Source organism: Ranitomeya variabilis, chromosome 5 (assembly GCF_051348905.1).
Source record: "Ranitomeya variabilis isolate aRanVar5 chromosome 5, aRanVar5.hap1, whole genome shotgun sequence".
NCBI classification, from domain to species: Eukaryota; Metazoa; Chordata; class Amphibia; order Anura; family Dendrobatidae; genus Ranitomeya; species Ranitomeya variabilis.
The window spans coordinates 663,356,368-663,379,265 of record NC_135236.1 but is presented as its reverse complement, the minus strand read 5'-3'; the positions used below and the strand labels follow the sequence as shown (position 1 = coordinate 663,379,265).

The 22,898-nt window shown below is 44.4% G+C and overlaps 1 protein-coding gene across 1 annotated transcript; it reads left to right on the top strand.

The window, feature by feature from the left end:
- Positions 1-1,956: 1,956 nt before the first annotated feature.
- LOC143774016 (uncharacterized) lies at positions 1,957-21,956 on the top strand. The gene is made up of 6 exons (XM_077261308.1): positions 1,957-2,155; positions 2,275-2,308; positions 11,017-11,143; positions 17,477-17,584; positions 19,627-19,738; positions 21,506-21,956. The coding sequence occupies exons 3-6, from the start codon at positions 11,019-11,021 to the stop codon at positions 21,605-21,607; spliced, it is 447 nt and encodes a 148-aa protein (XP_077117423.1). The 5' UTR covers positions 1,957-2,155; positions 2,275-2,308; positions 11,017-11,018; the 3' UTR covers positions 21,608-21,956.
- Positions 21,957-22,898: the final 942 nt, after the last annotated feature.

Here is a 22,898-nt window from a genome sequence, read left to right as displayed (position 1 = left end):
AGAGTTGGAACAGGGAGGACTAATCTAGCAGAGCTGGAACAGCGAGGACTAATCTAGCAGAGCTGGAACAGAGAGGACTAATCTAGCAGAGTTGGAACAGGGAGGACTAATCTAGCAGAGCTGGAACAGCGAGGACTAATCTAGCAGAGCTGGAACAGAGAGGACTAATCTAGCAGAGCTGGAACAGCGGGGACTAATCTAGCAGAGCTGGAACAGAGAGGACTAATCTAGCAGAGCTGGAACAGAAAGGACTAATCTAGCAGAGCTGGAACAGAAAGGACTAATCTAGCAGAGCTGGAACAGCAAAGACTAATCTAGCAGAGCTGGAACAGGGAGGACTAATCTAGCAGATCTGAAACAGAAAGGACTAATCTAGCAGAGCTGGAACAGCGAGGACTAATCTAGCAGAGCTGGAGCAGCTAGGACTAATCTAGGAGAGCTGGAACAGAGAGGACTAATCTAGCAGAGCTGGACCAGCAACGATTAATCTAGCAGAGCTGGAGCAGCTAGGACTAATCTAGGAGAGCTGGAACAGAGAGGACTAATCAAGCAGAGCTGGACCAGCAAGGACTAATCTAGTAGAGCTGGAACAGAGAGGACTAATCTAGCAGAGCTGGAACAGCGAGGACTAATCTAGCAGAGCTGGAACAGCAAAGACTAATCTAGGAGAGCTGGAACAGCGAGGACTAATCTAGCAGAGCTGGAACAGCAAAGACTAATCTAGGAGAGCTGGAACAGCGAGGACTAATCTAGCAGAGCTGGAACAGCAAGTACTAATCTAGGAGAGCTGGAACAGGGAGGACTAATCTAGCAGAGCTATAACAGGGAGGACTAATATAGCAGAGCTGGAACAGCGAGGACTAATCTAGGAGAGCTAGAACAGCGGGGACTAATCTAGCAGAGCTGGAACAGCGAGGACTAATCTAGCAGAGCTGGAACAGCGAGGATTAATCTAGGAGAGCTGGAACAGAGAGGACTAATCTAGCAGAGCTGGAACAGCGAGGACTAATCTAGCAGAGCTGGAACAGGGAGGACTAATCTAGCAGCGGCAATAAAGCCAAGTACCTGAATACTCAGGCGGCATCGTACTGCCTGAAGCGAGTTAATGACCAGGCGAAATGACCTCACTCTCTAGCTCAGCGTCTCAGAGAGTCATGGTCCGAGGTGTAAAGGTGGCAGAGATTGGGCACGGGGTAGGTGGAAAACGGTCGTGGACTGGGCATGGCCTGTAAAAGACCACATGGAAGATACGAGTGAGGCTGCAAGACCAAGAAATGGCATTTATTATGGCAATAGCCGACAATAGTCGAACAATTCTCCCACCACTGGAAAGAATCATTGGTCCCAATTCATCATTTGTGTATTGGGGGGTAAAGTTACTGTTCTTTTTGGTCTTATATTCCTTGTCATTTTTTTGTGCGTGCTTTATGAATTTTGCTCCAATTAAATTTTGTTCTTTTTATTTTGCCTTTTTCACCTGTTGTGTGCCTTTATTAGGAAAAAATGTTGAATATTTTGCTAAAATTGGACAAAATTTGCCCCAAAATTTCAGTCATGCAAAAAAATTATTCTGGATTGGCAAGGGGGTGAAAAAAAAAAAAAAAAAAAAAAAACAGGCACAAATGCAATAATGAATCGGGACCCCCAAAAAACCTAGACAAAAAAAGGCACTAATGAATCGGGCCCAGTGGGTGTGCCGGACTTTATAGCATTTTTATCAATGGCGTGAAATGCTCAGGAGACCCAAATCGGTGTTATTATAGGCGAGTATTGTGTCCCGGAGACCCCCACTGGCCTAAAAATAAGGGTGCTGTGTAAATTGGGCTGGTACGCAAAAGGCGTAGAAAAAAAAAGCCAAAGGGGACGTTGCCGGTGCCCCTTATCAAAAATTGGGCAGGTAAAAAATTTGAAACGGTCAACTCCCAGTTTATAAAATTGGTGCAACTTGTCGCTATTGGTGCAGTGGAGCAATGTTATGGCGGCATTATACTAGTCTGGCTGACATGTTTGGAGGCGGCAGGAAGACTGTCATTGCTTTGTCCCTCGATCACAACAACCCACAGGGAGGGGGAGGTGCAGGCTGTCTCCACCCCAAGACTTGTAATTCGGTAAAGTGAAAGTAAGCTCATTACCACCGCCTGCAAGTGACGCTGCTGTAAGTATTCTCTACCCTTACAGTATAAAAAATACCGCTACTATATACCATGCACATTCTATACATATCATGGATGGCGGCATATTATATGATAATCCTACCATTCTATCTACCTCCAGGGCAGCTGTCGCTTCCACCCCCCCAAAAAATAAGGTAAATATCTCCAATTTTCATAGCTTTGCCTAATTTACGCTTCTTTTACGCTTTTATGTTTGTGTCGCTGCTGTATTTTTTGCCTTGTTTTAGATCTGCCCTGCCTGGCGCCGACACGGTTAATAGTGCCGCCCCGTGATAATGCTCCCCTATTGATGTTCATACGTGATATTAGGTTTTTACATGACGGGAGGACCGCAACCCTAAACAGTAGTCGAGAGCGAGCGGCAAAAATAAAACAGTCATTATGTGATAATCATCTCCTGACGACGCAGATTCCCTTTGTCGTTTGCAAAACAAACCGTCGGCACGTGTCGGAGGTTCCTTGTCCCCATGTCTCGGTGTTTTGATATTAAATTGGAAAACACGGTCTGTTAGTCACTGATTTTTGTAGCATTATTATGGCGTTATCATAATGGACCGGTAATATTGGAGCACTGTATGGCGGTATTTATTTATGCATTAGGTTCTTTATTATTTTATTATTATTGGCTTATTATATATTATTTGCGAAGTGTATGGTTGTTTCGGCACTGTATGACAATATTACTTAGGTAACGCTATAGGATTTGTTTTTGGCTTATGTATGGCACTGTCATATGGACACCATAGTGAATGGTGCTTGTTGTATGGTACAGCAATCAGTACACTGTATGGCCATATACCACGGGGTGGGTGGACAGGAGGTGCTAATCACGGCATCTGGGCACCTGGTATATGGGATATGCCCTAGGACTCCTGTAATATATAGATGCCCCCAGCCCCTCCTGTGATGTATATGCCCCCAGCCCCTCCTGTGATATATAACTGCCCCCAACCCCTCTTGTGATGTATAGATGGCCCAGCCCTCTGTCATGTATATGCCCCCAGCCCCTCGTGTGATGAACATATTCCCCCATCCCCTCCTGTGATGTATAGCTGCCCCCAGATCCTCCTGTAGTATATAGATGGTCCTAGCCCCTCTTGCGATGTACCGTATGTCCCCAGCCCCTCCTGTGATGTATATGCCCCCAGCCCCTCCTGTGATATATAACTGCCCCCAACCCCTCTTGTGATGTATAGATGGCCCAGCCCTCTGTCATGTATATGCCCCCAGCCCCTCGTGTGATGAACATATTCCCCCAGCCCCTCCTGTGATGTATAGCTGCCTCCCAGATCCTCCTGTAGTATATAGATGGTCCTAGCCCCTCTTGCGATGTACCGTATGTCCCCAGCCCCTCCTGTGATGTTTATGTACCCAGCTTCTCCTGTAATATATAGATGCCCCCAGTCTCCCCTATGATGTATACACTCCATGTGTCCTGTGATGTATACGCACTCTTCCCCTCTGTGATGTATATACCCCCAGCTTCTCCTGTAATATATAGATGCCCACAGCTCTTCCTGTAATACATAGATGCCTCCAGTCCCTCCTGTGATGTACAGTATATGCCCCCAGCCCCTCCTGTGATATATAAGCCCCCAGCCCCTCCTGTGATGTATATGCCCCCAGCTCTTCCTGTAATATATAGATGTACCCAGTCCCTCCTGTTATGTATATGCACCCAGCTCCTCCTGTGATGTATATGCCACGAGCTCCTCCTGTGATGTATATGCCCACAGCTCCTCCTGTAATATATAGATGCCTCCAGTCCCTCCTGTGATGTATATGCCCGCAGCTCCTCCTGTGATACATAGATGCCCCCAGCTCTTCTTGTAATATATAGATGCCCCCAGCTTATCCTGTAATATATAGATGCCCCCAGCGCCTCCGGTGATGTATATGCCCCCAGTCCCTCCTGTGATGTATATGCCCCAGGCTCCTCCTGTAATATATTGATGCCCCCAGACCTTCCTGTGATGTATACACCCCATGTCTCCTGTGAAGTATATGCCCCCAGCCCCGCCATTTACAAAACTGGTCTTTCTTATGTGGCAGAGGAACCTTTGGGCCGGCACCCAGTGAACCAAGGCAAGTGCAGAGGAGGGTCCCACTTTGCCCTGTGTGCACTGCATGTATGGAGCGGCCTCAGAAACTGAGCCTGCACCATATGGCATGGCTGCCGGCTGTGTTGTACAGCCAGCACCTGAGTCTAAGGGCTTATTCAGACGTCTGGGCAAATTAGTCCGATTTCGGACCGCCAAGCACGGACTGGCCACAAGTGTCACGACAGGAACATTACAGCTTCACGTATTTCTATGAGGCTGTCATGCTCCCGCCAGTCCAGGCATTAGCAGTCCGTGCTTGGACCAGTTTGCACAGACTTCTGCATGAGCCCTAAGTGCGAGGTAGCTCTGATTACAGAAGCTTAAAAGGGTATTCCCAGCTCCAAGATCCTATCCCAATATTTAGTAGCTCTAATAATAATAGCAGCAGCAAATACCTCCAATTAGAAACCTAGTATAGTTCTTCTGATTTTCTATCGATTACCCCATGTGCAGGGGATTACAGTAGCTTAGATATCCATGGTTATGACCAATAACAGCTGTCACTATATGAGTGGTCGTAACCATGGATATCCAAGCTACTTAATGCCCTGCACTTGGGGTAAGTGACATAGCGAATCAGAAGAACTATACTACATTTCTAATGGGAGGTATTTGTTATTATTATTATTATTATTACACCTGCTACATATTGGGATAGCATCCTGGAGATGTGAATACCCCAATTGTGACAGCAGCATTTAAGAGGTTGAAAATGGGGTACTGATGGCGCTGTCATGGTAGCCAGGGGCCTATTGAAGACCCATTTGTCTGCCATGTTTGTACACCTAAGAAGCTCAGCCTTTGGTAATTGTAATTTTACCATATTACAGTATTGCGGTGTATATTGAACAAGAAATCACGGAGGGGAGAGATTCTGTGAACACCGTCATGGCGGAAACTGATCAAACTAGTACTAAGGGGAAAAAAAATGGTGCAGTTGCCACTATCAACCAATCAGATTCAAGCTTAGAGTTTTCAGAGGCCCTTTTGTGAATGAAAGGAGCAATGTGATTGGTTGCTATGGGCAACTAGGCCCTGTTTCCTCAGCACTAGTTTCTCCCAGTCTGTACCCTTTAAAACTTCGGTAAAATGGCTACTACTAGCCACCAGTTGGCCATTTGTTAATAGTTCTCGACTATAATATTAATTTTAGTCGCCTAATGGTTGTCACCCATTAAAAAAATTACAGACAACTGCCTAAATAGCAATTCCTTCACTTCTATCATAGGTTCTTGATAGATAGGCTTAACAGCTGGCGGTTGTGATACTACAATTCCCAGCATGCGCTAAGAACAGGGAATTCTGAGACTTGTAGTTTCACAGCAGCTGCCGTACTGAGAGTCGTAGTCTCGCATGCATTAAAGGGCCAGTGCGACCATATTGGATCAGGAGTCTATAGAAATTAGTGGAGGAGTACCGACGCTTTAATTTTAATTCGGTGCCCAGCATTGTTTTGGTTTTTTTTTACCCTGCACTTTGGCTGATAACAGCTGATAAGAGCTGTGCCCCTCCCCCATGATCAGATGGTGTCAGGGAGCCATCCTAACCTGACAACCCCATGCACCGTGTGCGCTTGTCACTTGTTTTTAGAAGTCGTGGCGCGGGACCTGGCACAGGCTGCTACACCCGGCCGTATCCTGGTGCCGATGCCATCCTGTAACCGATCTGTAAACAAACTAATTTCTGCCATTGAACATGATCCGTGTTATTCTCGCTCCTGATAAACCTCATGACGACGCCTCCCTGGTCCGTTCCTAGAATGGCGGGATGGCTGTGAGACTTTGTTTCTGACATTTCTAGTTCCTGTTTTTCCTGTATCCAGCAGGAAGGAGAAGTACACGTCGTTTCTTTATGTACATAGTAGGTAATGTACAAACGATACACTTAAAGGGATTATTGCCGTCTTCATGAATAGGTATTGTCGGACAGTACGTATAATAACAAGCAAATTTGCAATTTACTGCTTGTTAAAATTTTACGCCGTTCTTGAGATATTAACGTTTTTCTTTTGTTTACCGTTCGTTGCCGTGGAGACCGACCACCGCTGTTATACAACAGAACATGTTCAGTGCTTACAGGCTCTTTCTATTGAGCTTGTAAGCCTTGCTTTGAAGTTGGCAGGATCGCTGGAGCTCGCTTTTACCTCCTAATCCCGGCCAGCTTCAGCGCAGTGTTTACAAACCATACAGCAGCGGTGGTCGGTCTCCTAGGCAACGAGCTGTAAGCACAAGAAAAGTGTTAACATCTCAAGAACGATTGCAGATTTTGGTAAGCAATAAATTGCAAAAGTGCTTGTTTTTTTGAGTACTATCTGACAATATCCATATTATGAAGATGGGAATAACTCTTTAAAATTTAGGCTTTACCGATCTAATTGGAAGGGGTTATTCCTTAACAAAAAAACATTGAAAACCAGGGACGATCTATACACCTGCCGAACCTGGTGGGCCCATATTGCCTAAGGTTCACTTTGCAATATCCACCATGCCAGAGGGTTCAGGAGCAATACCGCCACTGCAATATAACTGCGGGGTGCTGATGGCATTGGCCTTTTGAAGACCCCCGAGTCTGCCATGTTTGATGCCTGTTAAATCAGTAAGGCGGCCATGTTTATCACTATCTTCAGGATAGGTGATAATGTATAATACATGGGGGACCCCCAACTAATCACAAGAGCGAGGGTCCTGCATCCTCCCTATACACATGTATGACCATCGACAATCTATCGGGAAGGAGTCATACACCTACACTACTGCCACCCATAGATCTATGGGCGGGACATAGATCTCCCTGAGGATCTGCCTCCGGAGCTTATTTTAAATTAAATGGGAGAGTTACCAGTGTGAGACATGTAATGACTGACAGTCTTCTCTCCTGATCTACATGTCGGTAACGTCCCGTTTCATTTAAAATAAGCTCTGGAGGCAGATTCTCCGGGAGATCTATGTCCGGCCCATAGATCCTAACAGCTCATTTACATATTAAGAAAAACGTTGATTTCTCAGGAATTAGATATCAGATCGCAGATATCAAGGTATCATTTTATTCAGCTTCCTATGACCTGCATGCCCATATAGACGGCTTAGGAGGGCTGAGCCTACGGACAGATTCCCTTTAAGTAGCTGACATAATTGTCGGGATCCACGTAAACACATCCCCTCCAGTAATGTTTTGGTGACATGTCTGAAGCTGTTTTTCTGCTCGACTTCCCTTAAAAGCCCCTTTTCAGCCACCTCTTCTTCCCTATAAGTGTCCAAATGCTGTCTGCACAGTGCCAGGCTGCTGCCGTCAGCCCTAGGGTGAAAGGCGAGATGGTGTGTTTTGTGTACATTCGAGTGTCTAAACTCATGTGACTCTTCTCTGATGTTTTCATTTCTGCGCTCAGAGTCCTGGGATTAGGTCACGTCTGCGGAGAATGCAGGCAATGATGACTACGCCTCGATGCAAATTTTCGCTGGTCATTTGTTTGCCATTTCAATGGCATTTTGCATTTGCAGCTGGTAAATTGGGAGAGTGTTTGTGCTCGACTTGATCCATGCGAGAACATCTTGTGTTTTCTGCGATATTACATCATGTGGATGCACAATGCAATAGTAGCCAGGTCCTCCTGTATCAACGTATCTACAGGGGATCAGCCATGTTGAAACTCAGCATGCCCGATCATTCTTTCTTTGCTCAATATCTACCGCTGACTTGTCCAGCCGAAATCAGGGGTATCATCGGCCTATATATATCAGATAACCGTCAGCAGAACAATCCGAGTCTTAAGTCTCACCCCATGGCAGATGCCGGGGGTAAGAAGGGCATACTTGGCCAATTTTGTAGCCGTTGCCTGCGTGAAGGGCACTGCTAAAAAATTTTGACCATAGCCACAGCCCTTTACTTTATGTTACCCGTCCCCCCTCGTGGTGCAATTAGACCCTTGTACTCATCTTGGCATTATCCAGAAATTTTGGAAAGTTTTAGAAAAGTCTCCTTTTTTTTAAGGGAGCCTCATAGACATTCCCGGGAGAGTTGTCAAGTATCAAGGAGGGTGGGCCATGTTGGATTTCAATATGCCTAATCCTTTTTATTCTCACGGCTGATAAATCAGAGGCTGTAAATGCATTGGTGCTGGAAATGCAGAGACATTTAGTCCTGACCACAAATTCGTGGGCGTGGTTTGGGTAAACACCGCCCCTTTTCAAATCGGGACACCCAAAAATGTAAGGAAAAAATTTTTTTTAAGAAAATTTAGAATAGTTGGCATGTATGAGAGGCCAACCTATAAGATTATGTGTATTGGAGGATGCGTGGGGTGGGAATCGTGAGGAATAGCCGGTCAACGTGTAAGGCTACCTTTAGGCTCGGGCTCCACAATGACACCAGTCATGGACTGAATAAGACTGTGATACTTGTGGCTGAAGCTCTCAGGGGATTACTTACCAATTTAGGGCCAAGTTTTGGGTGCCCATGTGGGCAATCAATGGATCAACACACGACATCATCATCATGATAGGCGCAGTAACATCAATGATCAGGTCTAACAGCCTCCAACTCAAGTCATCTACTGTACTGAAATACCCCTGGAGATCCGTTTTTTTCATTTTTGGGGGTGAGTTTCTAACATCGGATCACTGCCCCGTCTTCAGTAACCTAATCTCTTCGATGAAGTCACACTGTCTCGAACTTGTGCCATGTTATAGAGCACGAGCAGCTGAGCGGAACGATATATAGGGTTGTGGGAAAATATTAAATATCTCTTGTATTTTATTCATTTAAATCTCCGCTCGTTCTTGGCTTAGGAGTCCAGTGGGCGGCCCTAAATTCATCTACTGGACTCTTAAAACGCAAAGAAAAACAGAGATTTAAAGTGATAAATAACAAGTTGTGTTGGATATTTTCCCATAAAACCATATATCAATCTGCTCAGCGCCTCCTGCTCTACAAAATACAACCTGGCAAGTTCACTTTTAAAGGCAAAGCATCTTTTCCCAATGGGACCCTAGGCAGCTGCCTACTCTGCCTACCCACTGTCCCTAAAAAGTCTCTATGATTTCTATGGTGCCGCCAGCAGAAATGGAGGACCCCATACCCCTCATAGGCACCCAGGGGCCATTGTTTGTACCACTGAATATTAGGAAGTGTTCCTCTTTAATGATCTCACCTGGCTCGAATGTTACGGGAAGCTCTAAGGGATTACCGTATTTAGTGGCCTTGTTACGGAGGGGCGTCAGCTGACATAATTTAGGGTGTGTGACTCTGGGGACGGTGCGGACAATACAATGGCGGCTTCTGTTATAGCCTCTGGGGGGAAGGCGATTAGCACGGCAGGTGTTTAGTGACGTGTGTGTTACACCGGGGTGAATGTCTTTGTGTTGTGATGTCTGGTGTCTCGTCGCAGGTCATAACCAGGCGGCTCTACTGTCTGCTCGCTGCGGAGTGGGGGCCAGCCGCTAACAAAGAGTCACCTTACATATGTCCGTCAAAAGCTCAATCCTGATTGGTTTCCACGAGTTACTGCAAATATGTACTTTATGGGTAAATAACCCTGAAGGTATAGCAGGGCTGAAGGGATTACGGAGAGGCTTCTTTTATTGCGTCGTTACCGTATATAGGGCACAAACCCAGTATTGCACACTTCCAAGCATTAGGTGGCTTTTCTCTGTTCAGGACCCCCATTTATTCTAGCATAGAGAACGGTTACAAGAGCGTCTCCCATTCCCACTCATTTTTAATAGGAATGTGTAATGCTCCATTTCTCCTGCGGGGGCGCTGCAGGGAAACCAAACACTGGATTCTCCTACAGATTGCGGCCGATCGCTGTGGGTTCTAGCACCAGGACACCATGTGATCATTAGAGCTCGTTCATACACTTAGCATTTGCATCTTTTTGTTTTTCGTGAGCCAAAACAGTAAAGCATAATTATTTTTGTTTCCAAATTGTCATCCAGATGCTAAGTTTTTGTTTTTCTTGAGTTTTTAAAAGCATTAATTCGTTTCGGAAATCTGCGGCAATTTTTCAATCTTTTGCAGCAATTATTACCCATTCAAATAAATGGATTAAAAACAAAAAAAACACTAGTAAAAATGCAACAAAAATTCCGCTTAAAAAACGAGCAGCATTTTTCCTGCACACAAAAAAAGAAGCTACAAAAATGCTCCGTGTGAACAAACTCTAATAGTCACTCCTAAATAAAAAAAAAAAAAAAAGTTTTGGCTATAGATTTCAACATGGGGACCCCACCAAAAAGCATCCCACATCTCACATGGACATAAAGAGGTTCACTTCAGTCCCTTATACAGTTCTCTACAACTTTCAGAGTTAACCTATTCGGACAACCCCTTTAATACTTGTACTACGTTGTTCAACTACTGCCCTCATCTGATCCTGCATTGCTGATGTGTCCACCTTTAACCTTCCACACATTTCTTTAAGGACTTAATACAATACATTCACTAGACACACTAAAAAAAAAAAAAAAAAAAACACCTGTCAGGCTGCAATTCACATCACAGCCACTGGGTGACCACAAATAGACACATGTAGCAAAAACATCTCCCGACAGAGTATAACAAAAAAAAAAAAATTTTTTTATAAAGCTAGTCACACTATTCATCTTGGGATATGCAGTGTCAGGAGGAACAGTAAAGAAGCTCACATCTGTATATATCCTAACTCTATAAGTGAAGGTATTGTTTCATTATTGTATATATTTTTTCAATAATTTATATATAATTATAACTTTTATTTTGGACAGAAATGCCACAACACGTCCCGGGGAGCATCTCATCTGGCTGCTATGTTGTCTCCCATAGTCACCCACAAAGCGGGCTCCAGAATACCATTAGCCCCGATACCTCAAATCCAACTGATGTCAACCACAGGTAATCTACATGGTTGTACAATGACAACCTCTATATACAGTAGATAACACAGGATCCACCATTCACAATAGGTGATGTCACAGCTCACCTCCTCCTCCTGTACAATGACTGATAACACCTCTATATACAGTAGATGACACAGGATCCACCATTCACAATAGGTGATGTCACAGCTCACCTCCTCCTCCTGTACAATGACAACCTCTATATACAGTAGATAACACAGGATCCACCATTCACAACAGGTGATGTCACAGCTCACCTCCTCCTCCTGTACAATGACTGATAACACCTCTATATACAGTAGATGACACAGGATCCACCATTCACAATAGGTGATGTCACAGCTCACCTCCTCCTCCTCCTGTACAATGACTGATAACACCTCTATATACAGTAGATAACACAGGATCCACCATTCACAATAGGTGATATCACAGCTCACCTCCTCCTCCTGTACAATGACTGATAACACCTCTATGTACAGTAGATGACACAGGATCCACCATTCACAATAGGTGATGTCACAGCTCACCTCCTCCTCCTGTACAATGACTGATAACACCTCTATATACAATAGATAACACAGGATCCATCATTCACAATAGGTGATGTTACAGCTCACCTCCTCCTCCTGTACAATGACTGATAACTCCTCTATATACAGTAGATGACACAGGATCCACCATTCACAATAGGTGATGTCACAGCTCACCTCCTCCTCCTGTACAATGACTGATAACACCTCTATATACAGTAGATGACACAGGATCCACCATTCACAATAGGTGATGTCACAGCTCACCTACTCCTCCTGTATAATGACTGATAACACCTCTATATACAGTAGATAACACAGGATCCACCATTCACAATAAGTGATATCACAGCTCACCTCCTCCTCCTGTACAATGACTGATAACACCTCTATGTACAGTAGACACAGGATCCACAGTAGATAACACAGGATCCACCATTCACAATAGGCGATGTCACAGCTCACCTCCTCCCCATCCTGTACAATGACTGATAACCTCTATATACAGTAGATAACACAGGATCCATCATTCACAATAGGTGATGTCACAGCTCACCTCCTCCTCTATATACAGTAATGACACAGGATCCACCATTCACAATAGGTGATGTCACAGCTCACCTCCTCCTCCTGTACAGTGTCTGATAACACCTCTATATACAGTAGATAACACAGGATCCACCTCACCTACGGTATATTTCAGTAACCAGGGTTTGGGACCCTTATTCTGTATTATGTGTCAGTAACCAGGGGCCAAGACCAAAAATTTGTGTCACATATCAGTAACCAGGGAGGGGCCTAAAATTTGTGTCGCATATCAGTAACCAGGGACCAGGACCATTATTCTGTGTCACATATCAGTAACCAGGGACCAGGACCATTATTCTGTGTTACATATTAGTCATCAGGGACCAGGACCCTTATTCTGTGTCACATCAGTAACCAGGGGCCAGGACCCTTACTCTGTGTTACATATTAGTAATCAGGGGCCGGGACCCTTATTCCGTGTTGCATATAAGTAACCGGGGGTCAGGACCATTATTCTGTGTCACATATCACTAACCAGGGACCATTATTCTGTGTCACATATCAGTAACCAGGGACCAGGACCATTATTCTGTGTCATATATCAGTAACCAGGGGCCGGGACCCTTATTCTGTGTCACATCAGTAACAAGGGGCCAGGACCCTTATTTTGTGTCACACATCAGTAACCAGGGGTCAGGACCCTTATTCTGTGTCACATATCAGTAACCAGGGACCAGGACCATTATTCTGTGTCACATATCAGTAACCAGCGGTCAGGACCCTTATTCTGTGTCACATATCAGTAACCAGGGACCAGGACCATTATTCTGTGTCACATATCAGTAACCAGGGGTCAGGACCATTATTCTGTGTCACATATCAGTAACCAGGGGTCAGGACCCTTATTCTGTGTCACATATCAGTAACCAGGGGTCAGGACCCTTATTCTGTGTCACATATCAGTAACCAGGGGTCAGGACCCTTATTCTGTGTCACATATCAATAACCAGGGGTCAGGACCCTTATTCTGTGTCACATATCAGTAACCAGGGGTCAGGACCATTATTCTGTGTCACATATCAGTAACCAGGGACCAGGACCATTATTCTGTGTCACATATCAGTAACCAGGGGTCAGGAACCTTATTCTGTGTCACATATCAGTAACCAGGGGTCAGGACCCTTATTCTGTGTCACATATCAGTAACCAGGGGTCAGGACCATTATTCTGTGTCACATATCAGTAACCAGGGACCAGGACCATTATTCTGTGTCACATATCAGTAACCACCAGGGGTCAGGACCCTTATTCTGTGTCACATATCAGTAACCAGGGGTCAGGACCCTTATTCTGTCACATATCAGTAACCAGGGGTCAGGACCCTTATTCTGTGTTACATATCAGTAACCAGGGACCGGGACCATTATTCTGTGTCACATATCAGTAACCAGGGATCGGGACCATTATTCTGTGTCACATATCAGTAACCAGAGGTCAGGACCCTTATTCTGTGTCACATATCAGTAACTGGGGGTCAGGACCATTCTTGTGTCACATATTAGTAACCAGGGACAATTATTCTGTGTCACATATCAGTAACCAGGGGTCAGGACCATTATTCTGTGTCACATATCAGTAACCAGGGGTCAGGACCCTTATTCTGTGTCACATATCAGTAACCAGGGGTCAGGACCTTATTCTGTGTCACATATCAGTAACCAGGGACCAGGACCATTATTCTGTGTCACATATCAGTAACCAGGGACCATTATTCTGTGTCACATATCAGTAACCGGTGGTCAGGACCATTATTCTGTGTCACATATCAGTAACCAGGGACAATTATTCTGTGTCACATATCAGTAACCAGGGGCCAGGACCCTTATTCTGTGTCACATATCAGTAACCAGGGGTCGGGAACCTTATTCTGTGTCACATACCAGTAACCAGGGACCATTATTCTGTGTCACATATCAGTAACCAGGGGTCGGGACCCTTATTCTGTGTCGCATATCAGTAACCAGGGGTCGGGACCATTATTCTGTGTCACATATCAGTAACCAGGGACCAGGACCATTATTCTGTGTCACATATCAGTAACCAGGGGCAGGACCATTTTTCTGTGCCACATCAGTAACCAGGGGTCAGGACCCTTATCCTGTATCACATATCAGTAACCAGTGGTCGGGACCCTTATTCTGTGTCACATATCAGTAACCAGGGGTCGGAACCATTATTCTGTGTCACATATCAGTAACCAGGGGCCAGGACCATTTTTCTGTGTCACATCAGTAACCAGGGGTCAGGGCCCTTATTCTGTGTCACATATCAGTAACCAGGGGTCGGGACCCTTATTCTGTGTCACATATCAGTAACCAGGGATCAGGACCATTATTCTGTGTCACATATCAGTAACCAGGGACCCTTATTCTGTGTCACATATCAGTAACCAGGGGCCAGGACCATTTTTCTGTGTCACATCAGTTACCAGGGACCGGGACCATTATTCTGTGTCACATATCAGTAACCAGGGACCCTTATTCTGTGTCACATATCAGTAACCAGGGACCCTTATTCTGTGTCACATATAAGTAACCAGGTGTCAGGACCATTATTCTGGGTCACATATCAGTAACCAGGGGTCGGGACCATTATTCTGTGTCACATATAAGTAACCGAGGGCCAGGACCCTTATTCTGTCACAGATCAGTAACCAGGGGTCGGGACCATTATTCTGCGTCACATATAAGTAACCAAGGGCCAGGACCATTTTTCTGTGTCACATCAGTTACCAGGGGTCGGGACCATTATTCTGTGTCACATATCAGTAACCAGGGACCAGGACCATTTTTCTGTGTCACATCAGTTACCAGGGGTCGGGACCCTTATTCTGTGTCACATATCAGTAACCAGGGGTCGGGAACCTTATTCTGTGTCACATACCAGTAACCAGGGACCATTATTCTGTGTCACATATCAGTAACCAGGGGTCGGGACCCTTATTCTGTGTCGCATATCAGTAACCAGGGGTCGGGACCATTATTCTGTGTCACATATCAGTAACCAGGGGCCAGGACCATTTTTCTGTGTCACATCAGTAACCAGGGGTCAGGGCCCTTATTCTGTGTCACATATCAGTAACCAGGGGTCGGGACCCTTATTCTGTGTCACATATCAGTAACCAGGGATCAGGACCATTATTCTGTGTCACATATCAGTAACCAGGGACCCTTATTCTGTGTCACATATCAGTAACCAGGGGCCAGGACCATTTTTCTGTGTCACATCAGTTACCAGGGACCGGGACCATTATTCTGTGTCACATATCAGTAACCAGGGACCCTTATTCTGTGTCACATATCAGTAACCAGGGACCCTTATTCTGTGTCACATATAAGTAACCAGGTGTCAGGACCATTATTCTGGGTCACATATCAGTAACCAGGGGTCGGGACCATTATTCTGTGTCACATATAAGTAACCAAGGGCCAGGACCCTTATTCTGTCACAGATCAGTAACCAGGGGTCGGGACCATTATTCTGCGTCACATATAAGTAACCAAGGGCCAGGACCATTTTTCTGTGTCACATCAGTTACCAGGGGTCGGGACCATTATTCTGTGTCACATATCAGTAACCAGGGACCAGGACCATTTTTCTGTGTCACATCAGTTACCAGGGGTCAGGACCCTTATTCTGTGTCACATATCAGTAACCAGGGGTCGGGAACCTTATTCTGTGTCACATACCAGTAACCAGGGACCATTATTCTGTGTCACATATCAGTAACCAGGGGTCGGGACCCTTATTCTGTGTCGCATATCAGTAACCAGGGGTCGGGACCATTCTGTGTCACATATCAGTAACCAGGGACCAGGACCATTATTCTGTGTCACATATCAGTAACCAGGGGCAGGACCATTTTTCTGTGTCACATCAGTAACCAGGGGTCAGGACCCTTATCCTGTATCACATATCAGTAACCAGTGGTCGGGACCCTTATTCTGTGTCACATATCAGTAACCAGGGGTCGGAACCATTATTCTGTGTCACATATCAGTAACCAGGGGCCAGGACCATTTTTCTGTGTCACATCAGTAACCAGGGGTCAGGGCCCTTATTCTGTGTCACATATCAGTAACCAGGGGTCGGGACCCTTATTCTGTGTCACATATCAGTAACCAGGGATCAGGACCATTATTCTGTGTCACATATCAGTAACCAGGGACCCTTATTCTGTGTCACATATCAGTAACCAGGGGCCAGGACCATTTTTCTGTGTCACATCAGTTACCAGGGACCGGGACCATTATTCTGTGTCACATATCAGTAACCAGGGACCCTTATTCTGTGTCACATATCAGTAACCAGGGACCCTTATTCTGTGTCACATATAAGTAACCAGGTGTCAGGACCATTATTCTGGGTCACATATCAGTAACCAGGGGTCGGGACCATTATTCTGTGTCACATATAAGTAACCAAGGGCCAGGACCCTTATTCTGTCACAGATCAGTAACCAGGGGTCGGGACCATTATTCTGCGTCACATATAAGTAACCAAGGGCCAGGACCATTTTTCTGTGTCACATCAGTTACCAGGGGTCGGGACCATTATTCTGTGTCACATATCAGTAACCAGGGACCAGGACCATTTTTCTGTGTCACATCAGTTACCAGGGGTCGGGACCCTTATTCTGTGTCACATATCAGTAACCAGGGGTCGGGACCATTATTCTGTGTCACATATCAGTAACCAGGGACCCTTATTCTGTGTCACAGATCAGTAACCAGGGGTCGGGACCATTATTCTGTGTCGCATATAAGTAACCAAGGGCCAGGACCATTTTTCTGTGTCACATCAGTTACCAGGGGTCGGGACCATTATTCTGTGTCACATATCAGTGGCCAGGATCATTTTTCTGTGTCACATCAGTAACCAGGGGTCAGGGCCCTTATTCTGTGTCACATATCAGTAACCAGGGGTCGGGACCCTTATTCTGTGTCACATATCAGTAACCAGGGGTCGGGACCCTTATTCTGTGTCACGTATCAGTAACCAGGGATCAGGACCGTGTCACATATCAGTAACCAGGGACCCTTATTCTGTGTCACATATAAGTAACCAGGGGTCGGGACCATTATTCTGTGTCACATATCAGTAACCAGGGGTCGGGACCGTTATTCTGTGTCACATATCAGTAACCAGGGACCAGGACCATTTTTCTGTGTCACATCAGTTACCAGGGTCTGGTGTTTTCCCTTCAGTTCTGCTGCGCAGATTGGACAGAGGTTGGCCGCTATTGGGGACGAATTTAACAGAAGTTACGGGAAAGGATTCGAGAACAAGATGGCGCACGTTATCCGCCAGTCCATGTAGGTGACTATCTCTCTTCTGTTTGCTTTTATGATATACTGTTTGCTTTAGGAAAAGATTTTGTTTAATGATTCAGTTCAGAGTCCATTGTAAAAGGTCAATTGATGGATTACACCGAATAACAGTCACCGGTAATTACATCACTTATATTTTATGAGCGCTCCTAGGAGTCTACGTATCAAATGATTCATAAATCAGCCCCTTTTTTTTATTATTGTCAATGACATATTACATGCTGCATTTTATATTTAAAGGGGCAGTGCGATCCTTTCTAGTCCCGCTGATAAGGTGTTCGTGAGGTTTGGCCTACTTTACTTCCTATTGGAGCCCAAACCAGTGATGATTGGGGGGTCTAATCCTCAATCAGATATAGAAAATACTTTTTGCCTTTAAGGATCTTCTGCTGCTCGGAATCATGTGTAATCTCTGGGAGCAGGTACTTTAAAATGCCTACAGTGACGCCACAGGGGAAATGAGGTATTACATGTTGGGTCCTCCACTGTGAATGACGATCTATGCAGCCAATCTCTGCACTGGGTAATAGATAAGAGTCTAAAAAGGGGGATCTTCCTTTCATTAAAGGGGTCTACCGTCTAATTAAAGGGGTTGTCCAAGATTAGAAAATAATGATTTCTTTTGGAAATCACCCACCTTATGATGCTTGAGCTGGTATTGCAACTTGGCCCCATTTAAGTGAAGAAAGCTCAACTGCAGTACCACGAACAACCCATGGTCAGGGGTGGCACCATTTCAACAGCTACAGGGGTTACTGTCTCTTTAAAAATGCATTGTGTGCATAAAACAGGACGAGACTCACTCCGATAACCCTGTTTATTCAGCGCCGTTTTCTTTCTCTATTTGCTCTCGTGGTCGGTAAAGTTTCTGCGGCCAAATATTTGCTCTTGAAATACTGATTTGCATAACCCACATTTCAACTCCGCAAAATCATCGGGTACAGTAAGTGCACCGAGAGAGTCGGGGAGGATCTATATATATAAAAAATATATATATATATTACTAAAGTAAGGGTTAATATGGTGAAAGCAAATGGAAACCCGTCAGAAAAGCTTCACGGGGTTGTAGGAAACAGCGCCACTCACTGACAAGAGGTTGGGTATGGTACTGCAGCATACTCACAACCAAGTAAAAAAAATTATTTCTTTGCAACTTGGGACCAAAAGTCAAACAAGATTTGGGTTTATGTGACTGTTGCGTCATATTAGATCGTAGGTAAAAATCTGACCCCCGTCACATATTTCAGTTGTCATGTAACCATTTGGCCCTAGGCTTAAAGGGGTTGAGAAGGGGTTTAAAAAATATTTTGCAAAGGGCTCAGGGTGCTTTAAAAAAATAAATAAAAGAAGGAATTGAATCTCGATGCTGCTCATTCACATCCTCTCCCGTACAGGGTCCCTGCTGGTCACAACTTCCTGGTCCAGTCTCTACACACAGGAAATGGCTCCTCAACCAATCACTGGCTCAGCTGGGTAACCACTGTGGCCAGTGATTGGCTGCTACTGTTTATCAAGGCGGGGCTGGGAAATAGAGACCGGAAGGGGGCAGCAGCGCTCACTGTGAATCCATTGCCATATATTCATTATTGCATCTTTTGTATAGTCTGTCCAGTTTTAGGGCTTTTTTTTTTTTTTTTTTTTTTTTTATAAGATTGCACTTTTTAAAGTCTAATTTCTACTTATTCATCTTTTTTTTTTTCCTCCACCATCCCGGACGCTGTATTGGTCATCCAGATATTTGTAGCCAATTAATTTGCCATTATAAAAAAAAAAAAAAGAAAAACTTTTTTTCTTTTTTACAAAAAATGTTCTCGTTACCCCCATAGTGAATTATTATTTTTTTTTTTACCTGCCAGAATTTTTTTGCGCAAATGTTAGAAACGTGTGCCACATTTTAAAGGGTTTTGTAATTTTTTTTTGCTTTAAAAATGTTTGGAAGAATTTGGCACAAAAGCGGGAACAAATACAGCAAAATTTAAAAAAAAAAAAAAAGGAAAAAATAATCTGAATGTTTTATACCTTCGCAGACGTGTTGTGGGTAATTGCCAAAATTTTGCGCTGAGCCTTTTGAGAAGTGTTAAAAATATCACGAGCCGTGTGGATCATGGTGTGACCCGAACTCCTGGCAGGGGGGAGCTGGTAAGAATTTTTTTTTTTTTTTTTTTAATAAATGAAAAGAAAACTAAAAAAAATTATATATAAATATATACAGTACAGACCAAAAGTTTGGACACACCTTCTCATTTAAAGATTTTCTGTATTTTCATGACACTGAAAATTGTACATTCACACTGAAGGCATCAAAACTATGAATTAACACATGTGGAATTATATACTTAACAAAAAAGTGTGAAACTGAAATTATGTCTTATATTCTAGGTTCTTCAAAGTAGCCACCTTTTGCTTTGATGACTGCTTTGCACACTCTTGGCATTCTCTTGATGAGCTACAAGAGGTAGTCACCGGGAATGGTCTTCCAACAATCTTGAAGGAGTTCCCAGAGATGCTTAGCACTTGTTGGCCCTTTTGCCTTCACTCTGCGGTCCAGCTCACCCCAAACCATCTCGATTGGGTTCAGGTCTGGTGACTGGAGGCCAGGTCATCTGGCGTAGCACCCCATCACTCTCCTTCTCGGTCAAATAGCCCTTACACAGCCTGGAGGTGTGTTTGGGGTCATTGTCCTGTTGAAAAATAAATGACGGTCTAACTAAACGCAAACCGGATGGAATAGCATGCCGCTGCAAGATGCTGTGGTAGCCATGCTGGTTCAGTATGCCTTCAATTTTGAATAAATCCCCAACAGTGTCACCAGCAAAGCACCTCCACACCATCACACCTCCTCCTCCATGCTTCACGGTGGGAACCAGGCATGTAGAGTCCGTCCGTTCACCTTTTCTGCATCACACAAAGACACGGTGGTTGGAACCAAAGATCTCAAATTTGGACTCATCAGACCAAAGCACAGATTTCCACTGGTCTAATGTCCATTCCTTGTGTTCTTTAGCCCAAACAAGTCTCTTCTGCTTGTTGCCTGTCCTTAGCAGTGGTTTCCTAGCAGCTATTTTACCATGAAGGCCTGCTGCACAAAGTCTCCTCTTAACAGTTGTTGTAGAGATGTGTCTGCTGCTAGAACTCTGTGTGGCATTGACCTGGTCTCTAATCTGAGCTGCTGTTAACCTGCGATTTCTGAGGCTAGTGACTCGGATAAACTTATCCTCAGAAGCAGAGGTGACTCTTGGTCTTCCTTTCCTGGGGCGGTCCTCATGTGAGCCATTTTGTTTGTAGCGCTTGATGGTTTTTGCCACTGCACTTGGGGACACTTTCAAAGTTTTCCCAATTTTTCGGACTGACTAACCTTCATTTCTTAAAGTAATGATGGCCACTCGTTTTTCTTTACTTAGAATTTGTATTATGGCAAGAAAAAACCAGCTAACAGTCTATTCAGTAGGACTATCAGCTGTGTATCCACCAGACTTCTGCTCAACACAACTGATGGTCCCAACCCCATTTATAAGGCAAGAAATCCTACTTATTAAACCTGACAGGGCACACCTATGAAGTGAAGACCATTTCCGGTGACTACCTCTTGAAGCTCATCAAGAGAATGCCAAGAGTGTGCAAAGCAGTCATCAATGCAAAAGGTGGCTACTTTGAAGAACCTAGAATATAAGACATCATTTCAGTTGTTTCACACTTTTTTGTTAAGTATATAATTCCACATGTGTTAGTTCATAGTTTTGATGCCTTCAGTGTGAATGTACAATTTTCATAGTCATGAAAATACAGAAATATATATATATTTCCCATCCTAATGGGAATAACTGATTTTTCGGTCCCAGAAATTATATATCTCATCCCCTTTTAATAACCTTAATGTATATATATTTTTTTCCTCCATCCGCACAGGTATCCACAAGGGATCCCGTGACCATTAACCCCAACCTTTTGCTCGTAGCTGCGCTGGTTGCAGTTTTCGGAATCATCATCAAGCTGGGACTGGATGACTGAAATCCTGGAAGAGGCCACGGCAGGACTCTGGCCGTCACGTGCCGCCCTGGTGGTGCCATTTATACACTGGAATATTTTTTATCTTTTATCTTATAGTGCTGGGTCACTTACGAAAAAAAAAAAAATATGATAAATTTTAAAATGTGGTGGTCTCTTGATTAATTGTGGGGGTTTTTACATGTAAGCACTTAGACGGTTTTCCTGCGAGATCTTCTCCGGACCGGATTTTTTTATTTTTTTTTTTGTACCCGTGAGTGAAGGAATGCGGGTCATCCTCTTCTCACCCCCAAAATCTGCCCTCAATCTGTGAATCAAATGTTTAATAAAATGATTTAATTCTACAAATCCATGACTAAGCGACACCTCGTGTCTGTTCTGGAGTGGTACGAAACATATACTAAAAGGAAAAAGAGATTTTGAAGCATTTTGCTGAAAAAAAAACCAAACAAAATGAACTCCTAAGAATGTGTGTCAGATGTGTGAACAGACCCAAAAGTTATCCAAAGGATGAGTTCTAGAGATGAAAAACAGCGGCAGAACTAGTCTGCAAAGAAAAAAAAAAAAAAAAAAGGTGTCTGAATATTCGCAAAGGCAAATATCAGGAAAAAAAGATTGGGCATGTTGGATTTCGATATGCCCACTCCTTGGTTATCAAGCATGATAAACTGATGCCGGAGTTTGAGGACAGCAGCGAACTTGAACAATACTCAGCCCAATGAAGCGTGCACATGTAGGGGAACAGGTTTTGGGTGAATGCTTTAATCTAAGGTGTTTAGTCACGTTATAAGAGTTATTCGGTGCCACTGAATTCTGGATCGGACGTGTGCATGATCGGCAGATCAGGGAAGGGCCATGCACTTATCAGTCCCAGAACCCCCCCGCAAACTGAACATAGAAGCCCACCCGCACAGCAGGGAGGAGATTCACTGGCCAGAATCTAAACGATAGAGATCATGGCATAAAACCTGCTCCTTATATAAAAGGATTCGGACATTGGAAACCGCCGACTTCCTCATTATCCGATACCAGGAAGCGAAATCTCAGACTGTTTACAAAATACCCATCGACAGAAGAACGCACCGTGAACTGCGGGGGCGAGAAGGCGGACAGAACGGTAATAGCCGGGATTATAAGTACTGCAAAGATCAAGGAAAATTACAGATTATATAAATATTGCACAAAGTTAGAGTCTACGTACGCTCCGGCTTAGCTCTGACCTAGCAGGTTTGGAGGGCTCTCATCCAGGGACCATGGACACTGGACCAGGGTCTTGCAAATCAATTTGTTCAGC